This window comes from Bos grunniens, chromosome 6 (genome assembly GCF_055505025.1).
Source record: "Bos grunniens cultivar Pamir isolate PY7600 chromosome 6, Bosgru_T2T1.0, whole genome shotgun sequence".
Taxonomy (NCBI): Eukaryota; Metazoa; Chordata; class Mammalia; order Artiodactyla; family Bovidae; genus Bos; species Bos grunniens.
In genome coordinates this window covers 40,644,823-40,665,172 of record NC_141170.1, presented here as the reverse complement: position 1 = coordinate 40,665,172, position 20,350 = coordinate 40,644,823, and the positions used below count along the sequence as shown (strand labels likewise).

The 20,350-nt window shown below is 33.5% G+C and overlaps 1 protein-coding gene across 11 annotated transcripts in view; it reads left to right on the top strand.

The window, feature by feature from the left end:
* The window catches only part of ADGRL3 (adhesion G protein-coupled receptor L3), a 949,445-nt gene that overhangs the window by 544,003 nt on the left and 385,092 nt on the right, over nt 1-20,350 (top strand). For all 11 annotated transcript variants that reach the window (XM_086407653.1, XM_086407652.1, XM_086407651.1 and 8 more), the window contains one exon: nt 11,388-11,497. In XM_086407653.1, the coding sequence (XP_086263779.1) occupies nt 11,388-11,497 (110 nt within the window). The remainder of the gene's footprint in view (nt 1-11,387; nt 11,498-20,350) is intronic.

Genomic DNA, 20,350 nt, shown 5'->3' with positions numbered 1-20,350 from the left:
TTGAATCAATTCATCTTCCAAATTTAATATATGAGATGATACAACCCTTATTTTTAAGCTACTTTAATTTTCATTTGCTTTTTTTTTTTTTTAACAGCCTAAAGTAGAAATGCCCTTGCATTTATCTTGTACTTACTGCTTCCCGGAAATACCTTAATTCAAAGCAGGTAGGATGTACACTATAGAATGTACTGTGTAGTGTACATGAATTAGGTCATGACTGGACCTAATTCAAAAGAGCCAGCCCAAACAGGACAGGTACCAGAAAGGAGAGATGAAGCATCTTAGAGGAGATGGACCTGTGAGATTTAGTGGTCTTCAGAAACTGGCATGTGTGGACTTTCTTTCACAGTTTATTATGCTGTACCATGTATATTATACTTACAAACCATAAAGATGGCTAAACTTATTTTTTTGTAATATAAATCTTACTCTTATACTCTTCAAAAAGTCCATGTATGAAGACAGTTAGACATGAACGTTTATTTCTGCTATATAGTCTCCTTTGGAAGTCTTCTTATGTATCCTAATATAGGCATGTGCACACATACAAAGTTATTCATTTGCTTTTATTTGGCACTTCATTGAAAGCAAATGTGAAGAAATCAAAGACATCTTTCTGAGCTCATGTCGTTCCTTTCATAGGCTTTCATGTTAAGTGATTTCAGGAGCCAACATTAGTAAAATACCATTTCTTTGCAATTTTCTTTCTCTGGATTTGATTTTATTCCTTTTTATTTTTATCACACATAAATAATTTGATCTGAAAATATTACACATTGAGAAGACAAAAGACTAAACTGAATTCGTATGTCTCTAGTCTTAGTCCTGTCATGGCAGCTAGAACGTTCTTGTAGCTTGGGGAAGAGAAGAATGCTTTGCAGCACTCACAGGAAGTGTAATCAATTATGTCTGTTTTTAACTTAAAAAAAAAGAAAATCTGTCTGCGAAGTGAACATTGTCTTCAATAAGAAAAATACATACATGCAAATATTGTACCTCTTTTAGAAGAAAACAAGTTATACCTCCATTTACTATACTTTAAGATAATGTATTCAGACACACACTGATTTATTTGGTTAACCAAACATGCAGCTTCAAAAATGTTCAGTTCTGATATGCAGCTGCAAGTAGATGGTTAATAAACTAATATAGAGGCAATTCCTATAATTCTATATATCCATTGTTGTAGCATTCAGCTAGTACTAGAAGATTACAGCTTAGAAATCACTGGCACATAACTCAGAACTGAAATGCTTTTCCAAGCAATGCTTCTGAGCATATTAATTTTAAATGTACATTTCCATTTATTGTGAATGCATGCTCTATGAGTTGTATTCATGTCTGACATAGCTAATCATTTTGTTTTTGGAATGGGCTCCATAAGTATTCTGTGGATGGTGACTGATGATTATGATAATTTGTTCTATCAAATATTACCCAGAGATGTGTGCAATATTTGGCAGTTGGACTTCCTTGCAAGATTTTCAAACATATTTTTGTATTTTCAGAATATTACTAATATTACTAAGGCAATTTGAAAAAAAATTCCCAGTAATAAAACCCGTAAGGTTCCTAAACTTGTTCATACTATAGTAAGACAATCTGAAAATTTTTCTTTTTTTAAATTGCCACAGAAATAGTTTAGAGCACAGGAAATAGTATCTTTTTAGTGCAGTAGAAAATTAGTATATTAAATTGAATTTTGTCAAACTAAAACTGCTTACTTAAGTTGTAAACATGAAATAGTCACTTTTTTATTTATTCGTGTAAACGTATAATAACACATATACATGAATTAATACATCAGTTGGGTCTCATTAATAATTTCTTAATGTTTGATATTTCACATTTTATGAAGTTTTATTTGTGATATTTTATACTTTATGAAATAAAATGTGAAACAATGACCTAGTTTCTGTAAAATGCTTTAATAATTGCCTTTGTTGGTCAGGCAAACCTAGCTCATTTGCTCACATCTATTGCAATAATCTTTATCCACTGAAAATCCCATTGTGATCCAAAGAAAAACAAGCATAACATGATGTCTTTTAGCCAAGCTGTAATCAAAACATTTGCTTGCACTGAAACATATATGTAAGTATAGGCCTATACATCATGTTAATAAATAAAACTGTATATTATGGAAATGTTAAACATCTTAGCTCTACTAAACATGCTCTGCTATAACAACATGCATCTTCCTGTGTAAGAGTTCTATAAAGTGACTGCCACAGGAAGCAATTTCAGTGAGTCTTTTTGCTTAAGTGCTTATGGTAGGCTGTATAATACCTCTTCAATGGTCTTGACATCTTCATTCCCATAGCCTGTGAATTTTACTTTATATGGATAAAAGATTTTTATGTATGCAACAATATTAAGACTTTTGAGGTGGAGGCATCATCCAGGTTTATGGAGATGGGCCTTAAATATGATCACAGTGTCCTTATAGAGGGAAGCAAGAAGGTCAAAGAAGGAAGAAGGTAGCGCTGGTCAGAATCAGGGTGAAAGAGGTGATGTGGTGTGGGGCTACAAGCCAGAGGAATGAGGGAAAGCCTCTAGAAACTGGAAAAAAAAAAAGGCAAGAGAACAGATTCTTCTCAGACCCTTTGTGGAACCAACTCTGCCAACACCTTTGTCTTAGTCTTAGAAGACTATTTTGGACTTCTACCGCCAGACCTGTTTTGTGGTAATTCGTTCCAGAAGCAACAAGAAAACGAACACAGTATCCTAGTTTCTGTGGTCCTCCTTACTCCTCATTTTGGTCATGTTTTTACTTGCTTGTGTCACATCACCTTTGTAATGTAAAGAGTATGAAATAAAATATAAAAATACAAAATATGAATGACTTGGGGTTAAAGAATTACCTTGTGAATCATAGAACTTGATTTAAATTCATTGTTACAGTGTCTTCTGTAAAACATTACAATACTTTTAGTTTATGGTTTAGAATCAATGTTCCAAAAATATAAACAGCAAATAAGAACCTTATCACTTTTGTTGCTCTTTTTAAATTGTCACTTAAAGTGTATGTGAACAACTTTGGCAGATTCCTTTGTTAATTTTAGGTGTAAAGCTAAACTATAAGAACTAGAGAATTTTTAAAAATATTGATTTATAAAAAAAAATATTGATTTATTTTTCTCTGACCATTTAGTTATTATACTAATTGAAACCTGCATGATTCCTTTATGATACATATATTCATATTCTACCAAAACGTAGTTGCCTTATTCTTCCTAAGCAGGTCCAAACTGAATGATGTATTTGTAGGCCTCTGAGCAACGGACAGTGACACATAGGGAAAGTACTGTCTTAAGGAAAAGATAATTGTTCTGATTATGGACATTGAGTAAAATGTTATTGATATTCATTGATGAATTCGTTTTTTGTATATCACTACAGTCCATCATGAGAATTAAAAATTGCTAGTAACCCTGATTCGTTGTTGTTCAGTCAGCAAGTTGTGTCTGATTCTGCAACTCTGTGGACTATACCATGCCAGGCTCCTCTGTCCATGAAATTTCCCAGGCAAGAATACTGGTTTGGGTTGCCATTTCCTTCTTTGAGGGATCTTCCCAGATCAGAGATCAAACCCATGTCTTCTGCATTGATAGGCAGATTCTTTATCACTAAGCCAGCAGGGAAATCCTGATTACCTAAAACTTTTTCAGATTTTTAACACTAATGTAGCATGAGGATAGTACCTTGCTTTTTGTATAAATTAAATGTGCTTAGTCATTCTGTCATGTTAGAATCTTTGCAACCCCATGGACTGTAGCCCACCATGCTCCTCTCTCCATGGACTTTTTTTAGGCAAGAATACTGGAATGGGTTGCCATTTTCTACTCCAGGGCATCTTCCCAACCCAGGAATTGAACCTACGTCTCTTGAATAGATCTAAAACATTTTTCTCTTAGAACAGAATTCCTTACTCATATATGGCTCAGATATTGATATGCCGTATTTTAGATACTGTATTACTTGGGTATACTCAGTGTATGTGTTTCTCATCAGTCATGTGATAAATACTAACATAAATTCGTATGACTAATTTTGCTAACAAAAGATACAAAGTGCCTATATTTTTACATGGTCATATCTTGTAATTCCAATGATTTTAAATGGAATTTTATATATTTGCATGACTAAAGAATTAAGTTTCTGAACATTTGTTGGATTAGATTTTTTGTACACACTAATTTAAGAGCATAATAAAAATATGTATTCGGGTTTATTAATGGATAACCCTATGGATCACAGTCCCAGTGTATAAATACAATAATACTTTATTTAAATTTTTTAGTTTTACCATAGTAGAATACTAGAGCCATGGAACCAACCAATATAATCCTTATATGTCTAGTATGTAAGAATGTTTTGAAATACAGTTATGTTTAGTATTCATTTTATATTCTTCATCTATAAATACTTGTAACTAAATGGCAGCTAATGGGATGCTAATTTTTATCTAGATATGGAAGTTAAAACAAATATCACTGTATTAAATTCAGCAGAAAAGAGGCCGATTATTTTCTATATAATTAGAACTTACAGAATAGATAATATGTGCATAAACCTAGCAATTTCAATTTTATTATTTTCTGCAATATATTATGGTGAAATTTTGCCCAATATTACTTTTTCATTATCACACTTAACTAATTTTTTCTTATACTGCTATGAATAATATTAGAATGAATAAGTTAGCAACAAATGATTCTGTGTCTAATTTATAATCCTGTAATTATGTATATCTTCCCTGACAGTCATCATAAGACATCTAAGTTAAGCAATATTACCTTAAAATTAGTACTTATTAATTTGCTTTAAAATTAGTACTAATAACCAATCCTACTGAACATATTATGTAATATTTTAAATAAAATTTTATCAATAGGAGGCAACTGTGCTTAGTTTGAATCCTTGTATATGGATTGAATTAAAATGGCCTGTTTTTTTCTTTTTTTTCTTTTTTTATGTTTTATATATAAGTGTATATATATAAGTATATATATATATATATATATATGTAAGTCTTATCACTCCTTCTAACTTGTGTTCAGCAATTCATCTTCCTGATTGCTTCATTCCAACTTGAATTGAGAAGACCTTGTTATGTCATGTTAATTTAAATTCATAACATCCTTTGAATGCCTGGTTCACACCACATCTGAATGAAAATTGGGCCAGTTAGATATTTCACAGCAAGTCTACCTCATCAGATCATCATCAGTTCAGTTCAGTCACTCAGTCGTGTCTGACTCTTTGCGACACCATGAATCGCAGCACGCCAGGCTTCCCTGTCCATCACCAGCTGCCAGAGTCTATCCAAACCCATGTCCATTGAGTCGGCGATGCCATCGAACCATCTCATCCTCTGTTGTCCCCTTCTCCTCTTGCCCTCCATCTTTCAGAGCATCAGGGTCTTTTCAAATGAGTCAGTTCTTCACATCAGGTGGCCAAAGTATTAGAGTTTCAGCTTCAACATCAATCCTTCCAATGAACAACCAGGACTGATCTCCTTTAGGATGAATTGGTTGGATCTCCTTACAGTGCAAGGGACTCTCAAGAGTTGTCTCCAACACCACAGTTCAAAAGCATCAATTCTTCGGTGCTCAGCTTTCTTTATAGTCCAACTCTCACATCCATACATAACCACTGGAAAAACCATAGCCTTGACTAGATGGACCTTTGTTGAGAAAGTAACGGCTCTGCTTTTGAATATGCTGTCTACATTGGTCATAACTTTCCTTCCAAGAGTAAGTGTCTTTTAATGTCATGGCTGCAATCACCATCTGCAGTGATTTTGGAGCCCAGAAAAATAAAGTCAGCCACTGTTTCCACTGTTTCCCCATCTATTTCCCATGAAGTGATGGGACCAGATGCCATGATCTTAGTTTTCTGAATTTTGAGCTTTAAACCAACTTTTTCACTCTCCTCTTTCACTTTCATCAAGAGGCTATTTAGTTCTTCACTTTCTGCCATAAGGGTGGTGTCATCTGCATATCTGAGGTTATTGATATTTCTCCTGGCAATCTTGATTCCAGCTAGTGCTTCCTCCAGCCCAGCGTTTCTCATGATGTAGTCTGCATATAAGTTAATTAAGCAGGGTGACAATATACAACCTTGATGTACTCCTTTTCCTATTTGAAACCGGTCTGTTGTCCCATGTCCAGTTCTAACTGTTGCTTCATGACCTGCATACAGGTTTCTCAGGAGCCAGATCATTATAGTACTCCCAAAAACCTATAAGAGTGACTTACATTAGTTTCCCAGAGTGCCATGAAATATATGACACACTCACTCAAGACAAAGGAATCATGGTTTTCAGGTCACCATTCTGGAATCCAGTGCCTATTGTTTAATTAGGAGAGTCTGAAAAGTTATTTCACATCACCACACGTATTCCCTCCATGGTGAAATTGGGACTAGTAATATTCATCTCAAAAAGAAGTGGCAAGTAAGAAATGCATGAATGTGCTTGATTAGTTTAAAGAGTTACTGTAAATTGCAAGCTTTTTGTATCCTGGCACATGTAATTTGCATATAAATAATTTATTTGGCTCAGCTGTAAGGAATCCACCTGCCAATGAAAGAGACACGGGTTCAACCCCAGGGTCAAGAAGACCCCTTAGAGAAGGAAATGGCAACCTACTCCTGTAATCTTGCCTGGGAAATCCCATGAACAGAGGAGCCTTGCAGGCTGCAGTCCATGGGGTTGCAAAAGAGTCAGAAATGACTTAGCAACTAAACAACAATGGCTATTTATTTGGCCTACTGTAAAAAGAAACGTAAATCTGCTTTTTTCCTATTTCTACTCTCAATCCAGAGAATTTATGTGCTTTTCTTTGTGTCAGCTTTTTCTGTGTTGTAGGTTTATCTCAAAGACTCAGTCTATCTAGAATAAAGTGTGACCAACCCATGCCAAAACAAATGACTAATGATAATAATGAGGATAGCAACAGTAATTAATAGTATATCTTGTGCATTTGTATGATACTTTACAGAGTTTTAATACAGTTTTATAAACACATTAACTTTATGAGGTAGTAAAATAATTTAGCCTCCATGTTGTATTGAAGCTACACGTGTTATACTGAAACTACATGATATTTCTTTGAGAGTTCTACCTGATATTTGTTATTGTCACCTGCTTTTTAATTCAAATGCTTTATTTGAAAATTGTCTATTGTTGATATAGGAATATTTTATTGTATAACATTTCTGATAAAAAATGTTGAAATTTTTATCAAATATTGAAGCCTTAATGCCATTATACGATAATGGCATTTTTCCTGTGAATATTAGTAGATTTGATTGCATTTGACTATATTATTATACTCTTTTCTCATCCTTTATTGTGAGTTTTAAGACTATCTTTGACATCAGAGATACTGAAAATAATTTTTTAATGTATACTTGAATTAAAATGAAATTAAAGAAAAAACTGAATGTAAAACACATGAGAACATTCGATTATTTTATTTTGCTTTTATCATAAAAAGTAGAATAAATTTAGTTTTGACAACTTTGATATAATTGTAAAAGTTTTCTTACTGGAATATATTGATCAATAATCTTTAATACAATATTAATTTAATTTTAACTCACAATGACTGAAATCATAAAAGAGAAATAAGAGGATAGACTTTTAAACTGCAGCTTTTGAAATGTAGATAGTTTTTAAACAATCCGTAATATATCTAATACAGAAATAATATTCTAGAGGTTGTCTACCTTTTGATTTCTAAAGATCTTAATTTATGAAAAGCATTTGATACAGGAATAGAATATAACCTATTGAAAATACTGTAAAGCATTGTTTTCAATAGAACAATGATGACAATAACTGCAGTATATTATTTATGTAGCATGTTTTGGTTTATATACCTTTTCAAACACATGTCTCATCATTTAGAAGGCTTTCTTAATTCTTCTTTAGTTACCATTAAAAAGATATTTGGGACTCATGACAGCATCTAATGTTTGTAATAAATGTGGCTTGCTTCAGTTTTCCTACATATACATTAATAATTAGTATTTTTGTAAATTAAATAGTATATGATATTCAGAATGGTCAGTTCACATGTTTAGATAGTAAGATGGGTGGATGTAAATAATATGCATAATATATTTTAATATCTGATCTATACAATTATAACCATGTGAAATTATTTTTGATTCAAGACAGTTTTCTTAGAAACAAACACTGTCATAATTGCAAATTTTAACCTTTATGCCCTACTCATAAATAACTAGTAATTTGGTTTGCTGGTATCAAACATTGGTTGTTTAAACAATATAAATTTGAAATTGCCCACTTATATCTGAAAATTATAAAAATAGCACTGATTCAAAATTAATTTCATTACTATAAAGCTGTAGTAATTAGGAAACAGGTTGATGATAGGAAGTAAAACAATAGGCCAAGAAACAAAACATTATATTTATATACAGGGAGAGTGAAAAAGTTGGCTTAAAGCTCTACATTCAGAAAACTAAGATCATGGCTTCTGGTCCCATCACTTCATGGAAAATAGATGGGGAAACAGTGGAAACAGTGTCAGACGTTTATTTTTCTGGGCTCCAAAATCACTGCAGATGGTGATTGCAGCCATGAAATTAAAAGACACTTACTCCTTGGAAGGAAAGTTATGACCAACCTAGATAGCATATTCAAAAGCAGAGACATTACTTTTCCAACAAAGGTCCATCTAGTTGAGGCTGTGGTTTTTCCAGTGGTCGTGTATGGATGTGAGAGTTGGACTGTTAAGAAAGCTGAGCACCGAAGAATTGATGCTTTTGAACTGTGGTGTTGGAGAAGACCCTTGAGAGTCCCTTGGACTGCAAGGAGATCCAACCAGTCCATCCTGAAGGAGAGCAGTCCTGGGTGTTCATTGGAAGGACTGATGCTAAAGCTGAAACTCCAATACTTCGGCCACCTCATGCGAAGAGTTGACTCATTGGAAAAGACTCTGATGTTGGGAGGGATTGGGGGCAGTAGGAGAAGGGGACGACAGAGGATGAGATGGCTGGATGGCATCACCAACTCAGTGGACATGAGTTTGAGTGAACTCCAGGAATTGGTGATGGACAGGGAGGCCTGGCGTGCTGCGATTCACGGGGCCTCAAAGTGTTGGACACGACTGAGCAACTGAACTGAACTGAATATAATATATATAATATTTATTTCAATCTTATAATTACTTGAGATTAACAATAGTATTTTATTTATAGAATATTTAAATATAATCTTGTTTTCATCATGTATATTTTCATTTTTCAGTATTTCTACTTTTAATTCATTCCTGATAATAGCTGATTTTTCTGTAACGATCTGGATATAACTGAGTTTATATAGCTGCTCACTGTATAAAATCCTGACACAGATTTAGGATTTTATCTTTTCAAGGTGTGATGTTAAAACTGTATTTCTTAACTGCAAAAAAAAAAAAAAGTCATGTCTTTTAACTTAAGACAACTGTCTCAAAGGGTTTTTCTATGTAATAGGAAAGTACTGCTGATTTTAAAAAATGTTAATACACTAAAATATTTGCACCACCTGTTTTCTGTGTATGTTGGTGACAGCCACATTTATGTTAATGTTATTATTAACATTATCAATTGTTTGATAATCATTCTTAGACCTAAATCTATGCAAGAGAATTTTATAGTATGCTGACCATCAGAATTAGCTGTTATTCTATACTGCCTGTTGAGTATGGAATATTGACCTTTATTACTCTTCATTTTCAATACAAAATATATTTTTAAGTTAAAGCATTCACTAATGAATCCATTTTAATTTAGGTAATAAATAAAATCCTCATTATGCCTGACAAATGGTAGCCTCAAGTAAACTCAAACCATTTTCACTATAAATCAAAATGAGTTCTGCCCTAAATACACCTTATACAGCTAGTATCCTAGCAAGGATTCAGAGGTATAGGTCATACCAGGAAATGAAACATATCATTAAGAAAATAATAAAAAAAATAATAATTAAGGAAGAAATAAAGATACAGAGAGAGAGAAAATCTAGCTTGAGATATATTTCTGAGAAAAGTAAAATGAGAACATAAAGCAAATGACAGTGAGAATGTCTCATACTGTGTACTTAGCAATACTCTTTTGGGTAGGAGAAGCCATATATTTTTTTTTTCCATAGGAATGTCTACTTATTGATAAATTATTGAGTTAAAAAGATTTTGAGTAAAATTTGCTATAACGAGGATGCTCTGAAATTGAGTGTCTTTTTCAGAGCCAAAATCATTTTCATTATATGTATATTTACCCATGAGTAAATCTAGGTAACCCAGATCTGTTTAAAAAGCCACAAAAGATGCCTAATTTGTTTTTCTATTTCATTAGTAATGTCTGATCTTTCACTTTGGTGATTTTAAGTTATTTTAAATTATAAGATGCTGACATTTGTGAATAGCAGTCTGCAACATTAATGTCATTATTTGGCTGATCATGAGGAATATAAGAGTACGTTCTTAAAAATAGTCTTACTTATGGGATTATGTATTTTTACACTAATTTGTATAAATTAAATTCTTAGATATATTTTGATATTTAAATATTGACTTTTTACTGAGTTTATTTTTATTTTTTAGGTATAGCTAAAAGTGTTTCAAAAACATATGTTCACTGCCTATAAAAGTGATATGATAATCAGTGAATTTATTTTACTACTGCCTAATAAAGTTCTGAGAGAAGGCAATGGCACCCCACTCCAGTACTTTTGCCTAGAAAATCCCATGGACGGAGGAGCCTGGTAGGCTGCAGTCCATGGGGTCGCAAAGAGTCGGACAGGACTGAACGACTTCACTTTCACTTTTCACTTTCATGCATTGGAGAAGGAAATGGCAACCCACTCCAGTGTTCTTGCCTGGAGAATCCCAGGGATGGGGGAGCCTGGTGGGTTGCCGTGTATGGGGTCACACAGAGTCGGACACGACTGAAGCGACTTAGCAGCAGCAGCAGCAGCAATAAAGTTCTGTGGTTCTATTTTCTTAATTATTATTATTTATTTATATAATGAGAGTATTTTCCTACCAAATAGTCCTGTCTTCACATTGACAATATCCTATGGGCCAGTTAATGTTGCTTAAGCTGTCTTTTAACTTCTAACTCAATACTGTGCTGTGCTCATTCTAATATTCAATTAGTTACTATGAATAAACTGAATGAATTTTTTAGTGTCTAGCTTTTTAAAGTATACTATAGACATTACCTTAGTAAGCCTAAAACCCTGAATTACCCAAAACCTTGCTTAAATCTGTGTAATTAGAAAGTATTTATTAGATAAAATTTGTATTTATGTTTATAATTACTTAACTATATAGACACTTATTATTTTTCTTCTCCTTTGACTTTAGGTGCAATAACAGAACCCAATGTGCAGTGGTGGCAGGTCCTGATGTTTTTCCAGACCCTTGTCCAGGAACCTATAAATACCTTGAAGTGCAGTATGAATGTGTTCCTTACAGTATGTATATTCTTGTACTTCTTTTTAAAAAGGAAAGATATTAAGCATTGTTTTGCATGCATTGACAACATATTCTCTATAAAACATAAAAATAATCACATAAATTATATTAAAAACTGGATAATTTTAATTTTTCAAGGTCATACATTATCCTCACACTGGACTAATTCGATGTTGCCTGCATGATCTTGCAGCATTTAATTTTGACTCTATTTTTCTATATATTGGTCAGTACTTATTCTAAAACTCTTTTCTTATTGCAAGAATATAAAATATTTAGGAAAAAGGATGAATGAATGATATGTCAGTACTATATCCCTGTAGTTCCAACAAACAGCAGTAAAAGTGAATAATGTGCTTGTATATATAGTAGCATAGAAATTGATACATTTTCAATTTGATAGAAGCAATTAAATCTAAGCTTCCTCTGCTGCCAACATATTGAGAATTAAAAATATTCATCCAGAGGGAACAGACTGGATAGAAATTGCAAGAATTACATGAACTAAAGTACTCTTTAGAATGTATCTTTTATACTCCCAAGAAGTTAGTCTTTACAACCCTTATGTCAGAAAAAATATATACCAACAACTTATTTTTTTTTCCTTCAGGAATAATGAAAAATCAAACATTCAAAAATGAAACATTTTTGTTCCTTTTTTTTTAATTCAAAGGTAGAATCACCATCTCAAAAGAAAAATTTTTGATCTAACTAGTTAATTATTCATGGAATACCTTAGTGAAGATAACTTAGGAAATCCTATTTTCTCATGCTAAATATGCAGCTCATCCTAGAGGCAGAAAACTCCTGGGATCAAAAACAAATTCCAGGTTCCAATATCCTTTGACATCTCAGAAGAAACGAACTGTCGGGGGATCAGCAAATATACTGTGCTTAGAGATATTTCTATGCTTCACTCATTTCTGTTTATTTAAAAAGTATGGCAAAACCAATACACTATTGTAAAGTAATTAGCCTCCAATTAAAATAAATAAATTTAAATTAAAAAGAAAATAAAATAAAAAGCAGTGTGTTGCTTATGAGCTGTAAGTGTGCATACTCTGATAATAGAGAGAAATTTGGCCAGCAAGAAATGAATTTAAATGTAAAAGTAATAGTGAAAGCAATCAGGAGAAAATACCATTGTTTGTTTATTTTAGATGTGATTGATTAGAAGTATATCTAGTGAAGTTTTATAGGCTAACTTTGTTATACAGAAGCATAAGTATATAGGTTTTATTGAAATCCCAGTTGAGGTTCCCCATCTTATATTGTTATCTCCAGGGACTGACCATTCTATAAAAATATAAAGCTAAATGACCATTTATTGTTCATCAGTGATATTTTAAAGAACTAAAATTTGTAGTCTGTTTTAGAACTGTGACAATTATACTTGGATTGCATAATAATAATATCTATGTGAAAAATGTAGAATAGCTACTTCCAAAGGCATTTTTTTTTTAAAGTATGAATTAAGGTGTTCTTCAGTTTTAAAGACAGTTTTAAGAAACTTACATTCATATTTTGGAAACATGAAAGCTGAAGAAGGCTTGTTGAATATTTGTTTTTTACACAATTTTTAAAAATTAAAGAATTTCACAGCTGTTTTTTCCATTTTATGTACTTTTTCCAAATTTCTTTCAGGATAAGTACTCCAAAATCCTGTGCCAAACTCATTCTGAAAAAATCATTTTCTTAATTCATTTTGATATAAATGAGAACTTGCTCCGACACATTTGTATAAAGGGATTGTGATTTATCAGATTTCCTCTCATAAATTTTTAGAGTTGGGCAATTTGATTCCTGAATATCCTGTATTTACATGTTTCTGATAATCCTAAAAATGTACTGATTACTTTAGAAGTATGTCCATATTATATTAGAATATTTATCTGATTATTTCATTAAATAAGAATTATAAACACAGGTGCAACCACTATGCAGGTTATACATGGTTTAATTTATATGATATAGTATGATTATGTTTGTTTGAAGTATCTTCAGTCTGTTTCAGTTAAAAATATAATGATTAACTAGAAATTCATTTAGTAAATTTAACTTGAATTTAAAAGAAAAGAATCCAAAAGAAGTTGAAAACCATAAAATAAAATAGAATGACTCGTTTGAAAGGTAGGATAGTTTAGTAAAAAAATGACCAGGTAGCAGGACCCTGGTTAATTTAACAAAAATCTGGATTTTTTAGCTTAGGTAAGCTGTTAAAATTTTTTTTAATCTCACCTTACCAACATTCCCTCATCTATAGTACAGTCATCCATTTTATCTGTGGTTTCATTTTCCATGATTTCAGTTACCCGTTGTCAACCTCAGTCTGAAATTATTAAATGGAAAACTCTAGAAATTAACAATTTGCAAGTGTTAAATAATATGCCATTCTAGGTAGCTGGATGAAATCTGCTGTCCTACCGCAGACATGAATCCTCCTCTTCTCTAGTATACTTACTGCATTCACTACCCACTTGTTAGTGTCTTAGTAGTCATCTGGGTCATCACTTCAGCTGTCTAGTGATGATAGCTGTCATGCCATCATAGTACTTGTGTTCGAGTAATCGATATTTTACTTAGTAAAGGGCCCCAAAGTGCACGAGGAGTGATGCTGGAAATATGGATTTTTTTTTTACTATGACTAATTAATAAATTAAATGTTATCATAGATATGTATAGGAAGAAAAACAGTATATTTGGGGTTTGGTGCTATTTGCAGTTTTAGGGATCCACTGAGGTCTTAGAATATATTCCCCTTAGAATGGTCTTGGCATGCGTAAGTCAGTGGGAGACTATTACAAGTCTTGATTTAGGTGATGATAAGCTCCTTTACTTTTCTCCAGAATAAAAAACCACTGTTTGTTGTTGTTGTTGTTTTCCCAAAAATAAAAATATTCACTTATAAAAAGAGCTGACATTTATTAACATTTACTACATGCCATTTACTACACTGGTTTTAGAACTCTTTACGGGTGACCCCATGGACTACACAGTCCATGGAATTCTCCAGGCCAGAATACTGGAGTGGGTAGCCTTTCCCTTCTCCAGGGGATCTTCCCAACCCAGGGATTGAACCCAGGTCTCCCACATTGCAGTAAGATTCTTTACTAGCTGAGCCACAAGGGAAGCCCAAGAATATTGGAGTGGGTAGCCTATCCCTTTTCCAGCGGATCTTCCTGACCCAGAAATCAAACCGGGATCTCTTGCATTGCAGATGGAATCATTACCAACTGAGCTATCAGGGAAGCCCTTTATGTTTACATACCCTCTTTTATTTAATTCTCATAATCTCCTCCCTGTTAGATATGTGTGTCACAGCTTTACTAAAGAAGAAACAAACTCAGTAGGATAGGTAGAGTGTTTCTTATAAAGTGTAGAATAGCTAGAAAATGGCAGAGCCAAGAGTTGAGTCAGTTTGTAATATTTGTTCTGAAGGACCCAACTCTACTTCCACACATAGATTTTCCCCTTTATATTTTCATGAGTTATTCAGTGGTGTTCAGTATTCAGCTTTCATCAGTACAGTAATGGCACGTGATGAAGAAAGAGCTTCAAGAACCCAGGCCCTTTTTCTCAGTTCTTTTGCTACTTACTTTTAAGAGGTTTGTATTATTCTCTTAAAGCAGGTGAATCGCTGCAAACTTTTATTTTCCCAAACACCTAGTGAAGCTTTATGGCAAAGACTAATTTGCGCTCTAAAAATACTACCCACAATTTAGAATGAGGCTCTTACCTACATAGTAACTTTAAAAGTTGTTTAAATTACCTGCATTATAAGAAAAAAAAAAATCCTTGTACTTAATTAAAATGCTTGTTAAAAGACCTCATTGTATTAGTAGAAGACAGACTTCATATTTAAGATTCAGTATTAATATTTTTAACATTTCTAACTGTACCACTGAATAAACAACCAAACAAGAGATGCTGTTAGGTTCTGTTTGTCATGTAGTTTTATAATATCCATTTTAATTTTGAATTTAAGATGATATTTTAAAATGTATGTGGTGATATATTTTATACTTATGAATGCTTTGATCTTAATATTGATGTATGGGAAAATATTGATATTTTATATTTATTTGTATATATATATATTATATGTATACACACACTGTATTTTTCCATGGTAATATTGATTTTTAAGGTGATGCTTTTTCTTGTTAAAATATAGAAAAGAAGGAAATATAGAAATACAGGGGAAAACAAAATTATGTATAAAAACATATCAATATTAATTATATATAAACATATGAGAGGTAATATAGAAAAATTCAACAAAGTCTCTTGTATCACATAGGAGAAAGAAAGTTGAAAATATCTAAGATAAGCTTGCAATAATTTTTGCACAGAGTTTTAGGAGTCAGTAAATAGGTGGATAATTGAGCAATAAGTTTTAAAAGGACCTTTGCCTGAATCAATCAAATGTTATGACTTCTTTTGAAAAGATGACAGTAGGAAATAAAATAAGGAAAATGAGTAATTGTTAACAATGTAGTGAGGCTACTGAATTGTCCTATACTGAATTTTTGGATCTCTTGTACTCAGTTTTTTTTTCAGATTGTAAAAGTTGGATTTAATCTTTTTTTCCTACTATTTATATTCTCTTGTTTGGTTTTATAGGTACCCTGTTTTGGGGTAAGATGAATTAATATTTTTTCTGTTGCTGTTACACCTTAGTTCCACTGTGGCTTTTATAGCTTTTGCCTTTCCTTCTGCGACTTGATTTTCCTCCTTTGTGATATTTTCTCTCCAAGAGATGACCCAAATATTCAAGAGGTTAAACCTCAGCCTTTAGCAGTGCCACATATTTGCTCTCTCATCTTCTCACCCTACCCCATGACTTCTAGCCTGATTTGGATAAAAAATTGTAAGCATCTTTAAGTAGAGTTTCCTTCATTTAGCCAATTTACGGGGATGACTTGAGTTAGAAAGAAAACAATAAAACAACTAACCACCTACACAGAGTATTTCTGAGCAAAAATATCTTTACTTTATATCCTGCTGACAATTTGTCTTTCTTCCAAGGCATGCAATTTCACGCACATTACACTCAAAAAGTGCTTGTCTTCTCTCACAGTCCAGCTTTTCTATTCAGTTGTTTCTTCTTTTTAAAACTACAAAGCACAATTTACTTATTCTAGTAATCTTCTCCTCTGGTAGATTTTCTTAGGAGATAGATGTGGGAAGCACACAATTGGAGAAGTACTAGAAACAAGTGTTTGGTTAAACCAGTCTTATTTTATAGCACTTACAGACTTTTTCACCATTCACATTAGCCATCTGGAGTTATGTATAAGATTGGCTTTATAGAAAGACTTGCAAAAAGGGCATTATCAGAAATTAATATTCATAATTAATTATATAATCTACTTTTTTTTAACTGAAAAAATGCCATACTTTCAACATTTAAAGTGAACAAAGCCTTTAAATATTTAATTATAAATAACTCAATATATTTTAGGGCTTCCCTTGTATTTCAGTTGGTAAAGAATATGCCTGTAGTGCACGAGATCCAGGTTCAATCCCTGGGTTGGGAAGATACTTTGGTGAAAGAAATGACAAACCACTCCAGTGTCCTTGCCTAGAAAATCCCATGGACAGAGGAGCCTGGTGGGCTGCAGTCCATGGGGTCACAAAGAGTCAGGCATGACTGAGTTACAAACACACACACAAATATATTTTACAAGTAATGTTTAACTGAGTATATATTTTAAAATGTGCACTGAGTATATATTTTAAAATGTGCACACATTGATTTCCTACTGGTATTTATTATGTAAGTAAATCTTTATATATTTTAAAGCTCATTGTACTGAAATTAACCCATAGGTTTAAGTTTTTAAATATCCAAAAATGTCAAGATATAATTTGATTTCCAATGGCTCAGTACATTTTCCAGTATGATACATAGGAGATATTCAATAAATATGTTTTGAATGATTGAAAGAAGAAAGGAAATGTGATAAAAGTATTATGTTCATTGCTAGAATGATAAACAAAAGAAACTCTTATCTACAAGAGAGACCTTATTAACTGAAAGATCTATGGTAAAAAAAAAAAAATATATATATATATATTAATTTTAGTTTCTCCAAGTTATTTGATGTTTGTTACTATATCCCTCAAGAAATCTATGTTGTGCTGTGCTAAGTTGCTTCGGTCATGTCCGACTCTTTGCAATCCTATGGACTATAGCTTGCCAGGCTCCTCCATCCATGGGATTCCCCAGGCAAGAATACTGGAGTGATCATTTCCTTCTCCTGGAGATCTTCCCAACCCAGGAATCAAACTAGTGTCTCTATGCCTCCTGCATTGGCGGGCATGTTCTTTACCACTAGTGCCACCTGAGAAGTGCCTCAAGAATGCTACTAGCAACCAATTTGTTTTCCATATTATTATTTTATACCTTCTTATAATATAGCAAGTATTATCCTTCTATAAGAAGAATATCACTTATCTAAATTCTCTGTTTTTAGAATGATACTTAAAAGAACATCAAAATTCTTCCTTTCCTTTCTCCTTTTTCTCCCCACTAGTTTCTTTCTTAAATATTTTCTCTATACTTGACAGTATCTTGCACCTAACATACAATTTATAAAGCTTTTGTAAGTCGGATTATTTAGCAGTTAATTAAAACTTTTATTGTATATAATAAATATGAAATATTCATAAAAATTGCTATTATACGTTTGAAAAACAGGAAGGATGAGTGGACTATATACTTTCTTAGAAGTTCTTATCCAAAATTCTCTCATACTTTTGTCTAACTGCTTCACATTTTTATGGAAATTAGTTTCAACTAGATGATATCAGTTGCTTTCAAGATCTCCCTCTTTTATAGTCCTTTCCTCAATCAGTTTATATTGCAGACCAGACACTGTGCTAAATAGTTGGTAGAAAGCTAAGGTAAAAGTTCTGTCGTTGAGGAATTTAGCCAAATGAGACTCAAGGTCCCCAAAGTTACACTGTTACTTGTTCAGCAAAGCAGTTGAGCACTTCATATTCACAGCGCACTGAGGAGATATGCCTGTCTCATAGCGCTTGATGTTTGTAACGGGTGGGTACATCTTTAGGGAAGGTTTTCTGAAAGAGATGACCCTTGAGCTGAGCCTTAAAGAATGAGCAGACTTTAGTGAGAAGGGCAATCAGTTTGGGCTGATGGGGCCACGACAGATAAGAAACTGTTATGGTGAATATAAAATGAAAACAGTTCGGTATTTGTATAAAAACAAAATACAAGAGTGACAGGAAATGAAGCCATAGATTGGCAGGGTAGGAATCCTGATGTTGCTCTATGCTGGGATTGAGTCCTGATACTCATCACAGTGAGGAACACAATGATAGAAAATTATTTTTAATGTAATTAACTAATACATTAACTAGAAATACTTGTTTGCAATCTACAAAAAACAATTTTGACTAAGTTGAAAAACAGTCTTTTGCGGGGAGAGAGGGTTGGGAAATAACACAGTAATAGTTCCAGAATCAAAAGAGAAAAAGGTAAAACTCAAGTCTGAAAAAATAAGATCCAGTGATCTAGAGAGTGTTAGTGGACAGCAAGGACTCTTTGTTTGGATAATGTTCCAATAATGTTCCAAAAATGGTCTGTGTAATCTAAGTCCTGTAAAGATCTCTACTAGGACATCAGTGTTAGTTGCTCAGTCATTTCTGAGTCTTTGCGACCTATGGACTATAGCCTGACAGGGTCCTCATCCCTGGAATTCTCCAGAAAAGAATACTGGTGGTGGTGGTGGTTTAGTCACTAACTCATGTCCAACTCTTGTGACCCCATGGACTGTAGCCCTCCAGGCTCCTCTGTCCATGGGGTTCTCCAGGCAAGAATACTGGAGTGGGTTGCCATGCCCTTCTCCAGGGATCTTCCCAACCCAGAGATCAAACATGGGTCTTCTGCATTGCAGGCAGATTCTTTACCATCTGAGCCACCAGGGAAGGCCTGGGGCATCAGGACTGCATGAAATTCAGTTGTTTCCAAGGAAGGAGAATGGGGTTGTCAAAGAGCCTGAATGTAATTAAAAAAAAGCAAACTCCTCAGTAGACTGTGCAATTCAGTCACTCAGTCATGTCTGACTCTTTGCGACCCCATGAGCTGCAGCATGCCAGACTTCTCTGTCCATCACCAAATCCCGTAGCTTGCCCTGTGCTAAATACAGCCTGCAGGGGATTTCTTTAGGCCTCTCAGATATCAACAAGTCAGTTTTAACATTAAGTCTGGAGAACACTTGACTGGTATTCCCTTGAGCAACTGCAGACCAGAGCTGAGTGTGTGCTGCACCTTTTAAACAGGGTCTGTTCTTTGCTACTTCGTATAATTTCCATTCCTTTTGGTATTGTATCTGGTTCATTATGGGCTCCCCAGGTGGTGCAGCCTCTTCCAACAACACAAGAGAAGGCTCTACACATGGACATCAGCAGATTGTAAACACCGAAATCAGATTGATTATATTCTTTGCAACCAAAGATGAAGAAGCTCTATACAGTCGGAAAAACAAGACTGGGGGCTGACTGTGGCTCAGATCATGAACTCCTTCTTGGCAAATTCAGACTTAAATTGAAGAAAGTAGGGAAAACCACTAGACCATTCAGGTAAGACCTAAATCAAATCCCTTATGATTATACAGTGGAAGTGAGAAATAGATTTAAGGAACTAGATCTGATAGACAGAGTGCCTGATGAACTATGCACAGAGGTTCGTGACATTGTACAGGAGACAGAGATTAAGAGCATCCCCATGGAAAGGAAAGGCAAAAAAGCAAAATGGCTGTCTGAGGCGGCCTTATAAATAGCTGTGAAAAGAAGAGAAGCAAAAAGCAAAGGAGAAAAGGAAAGAT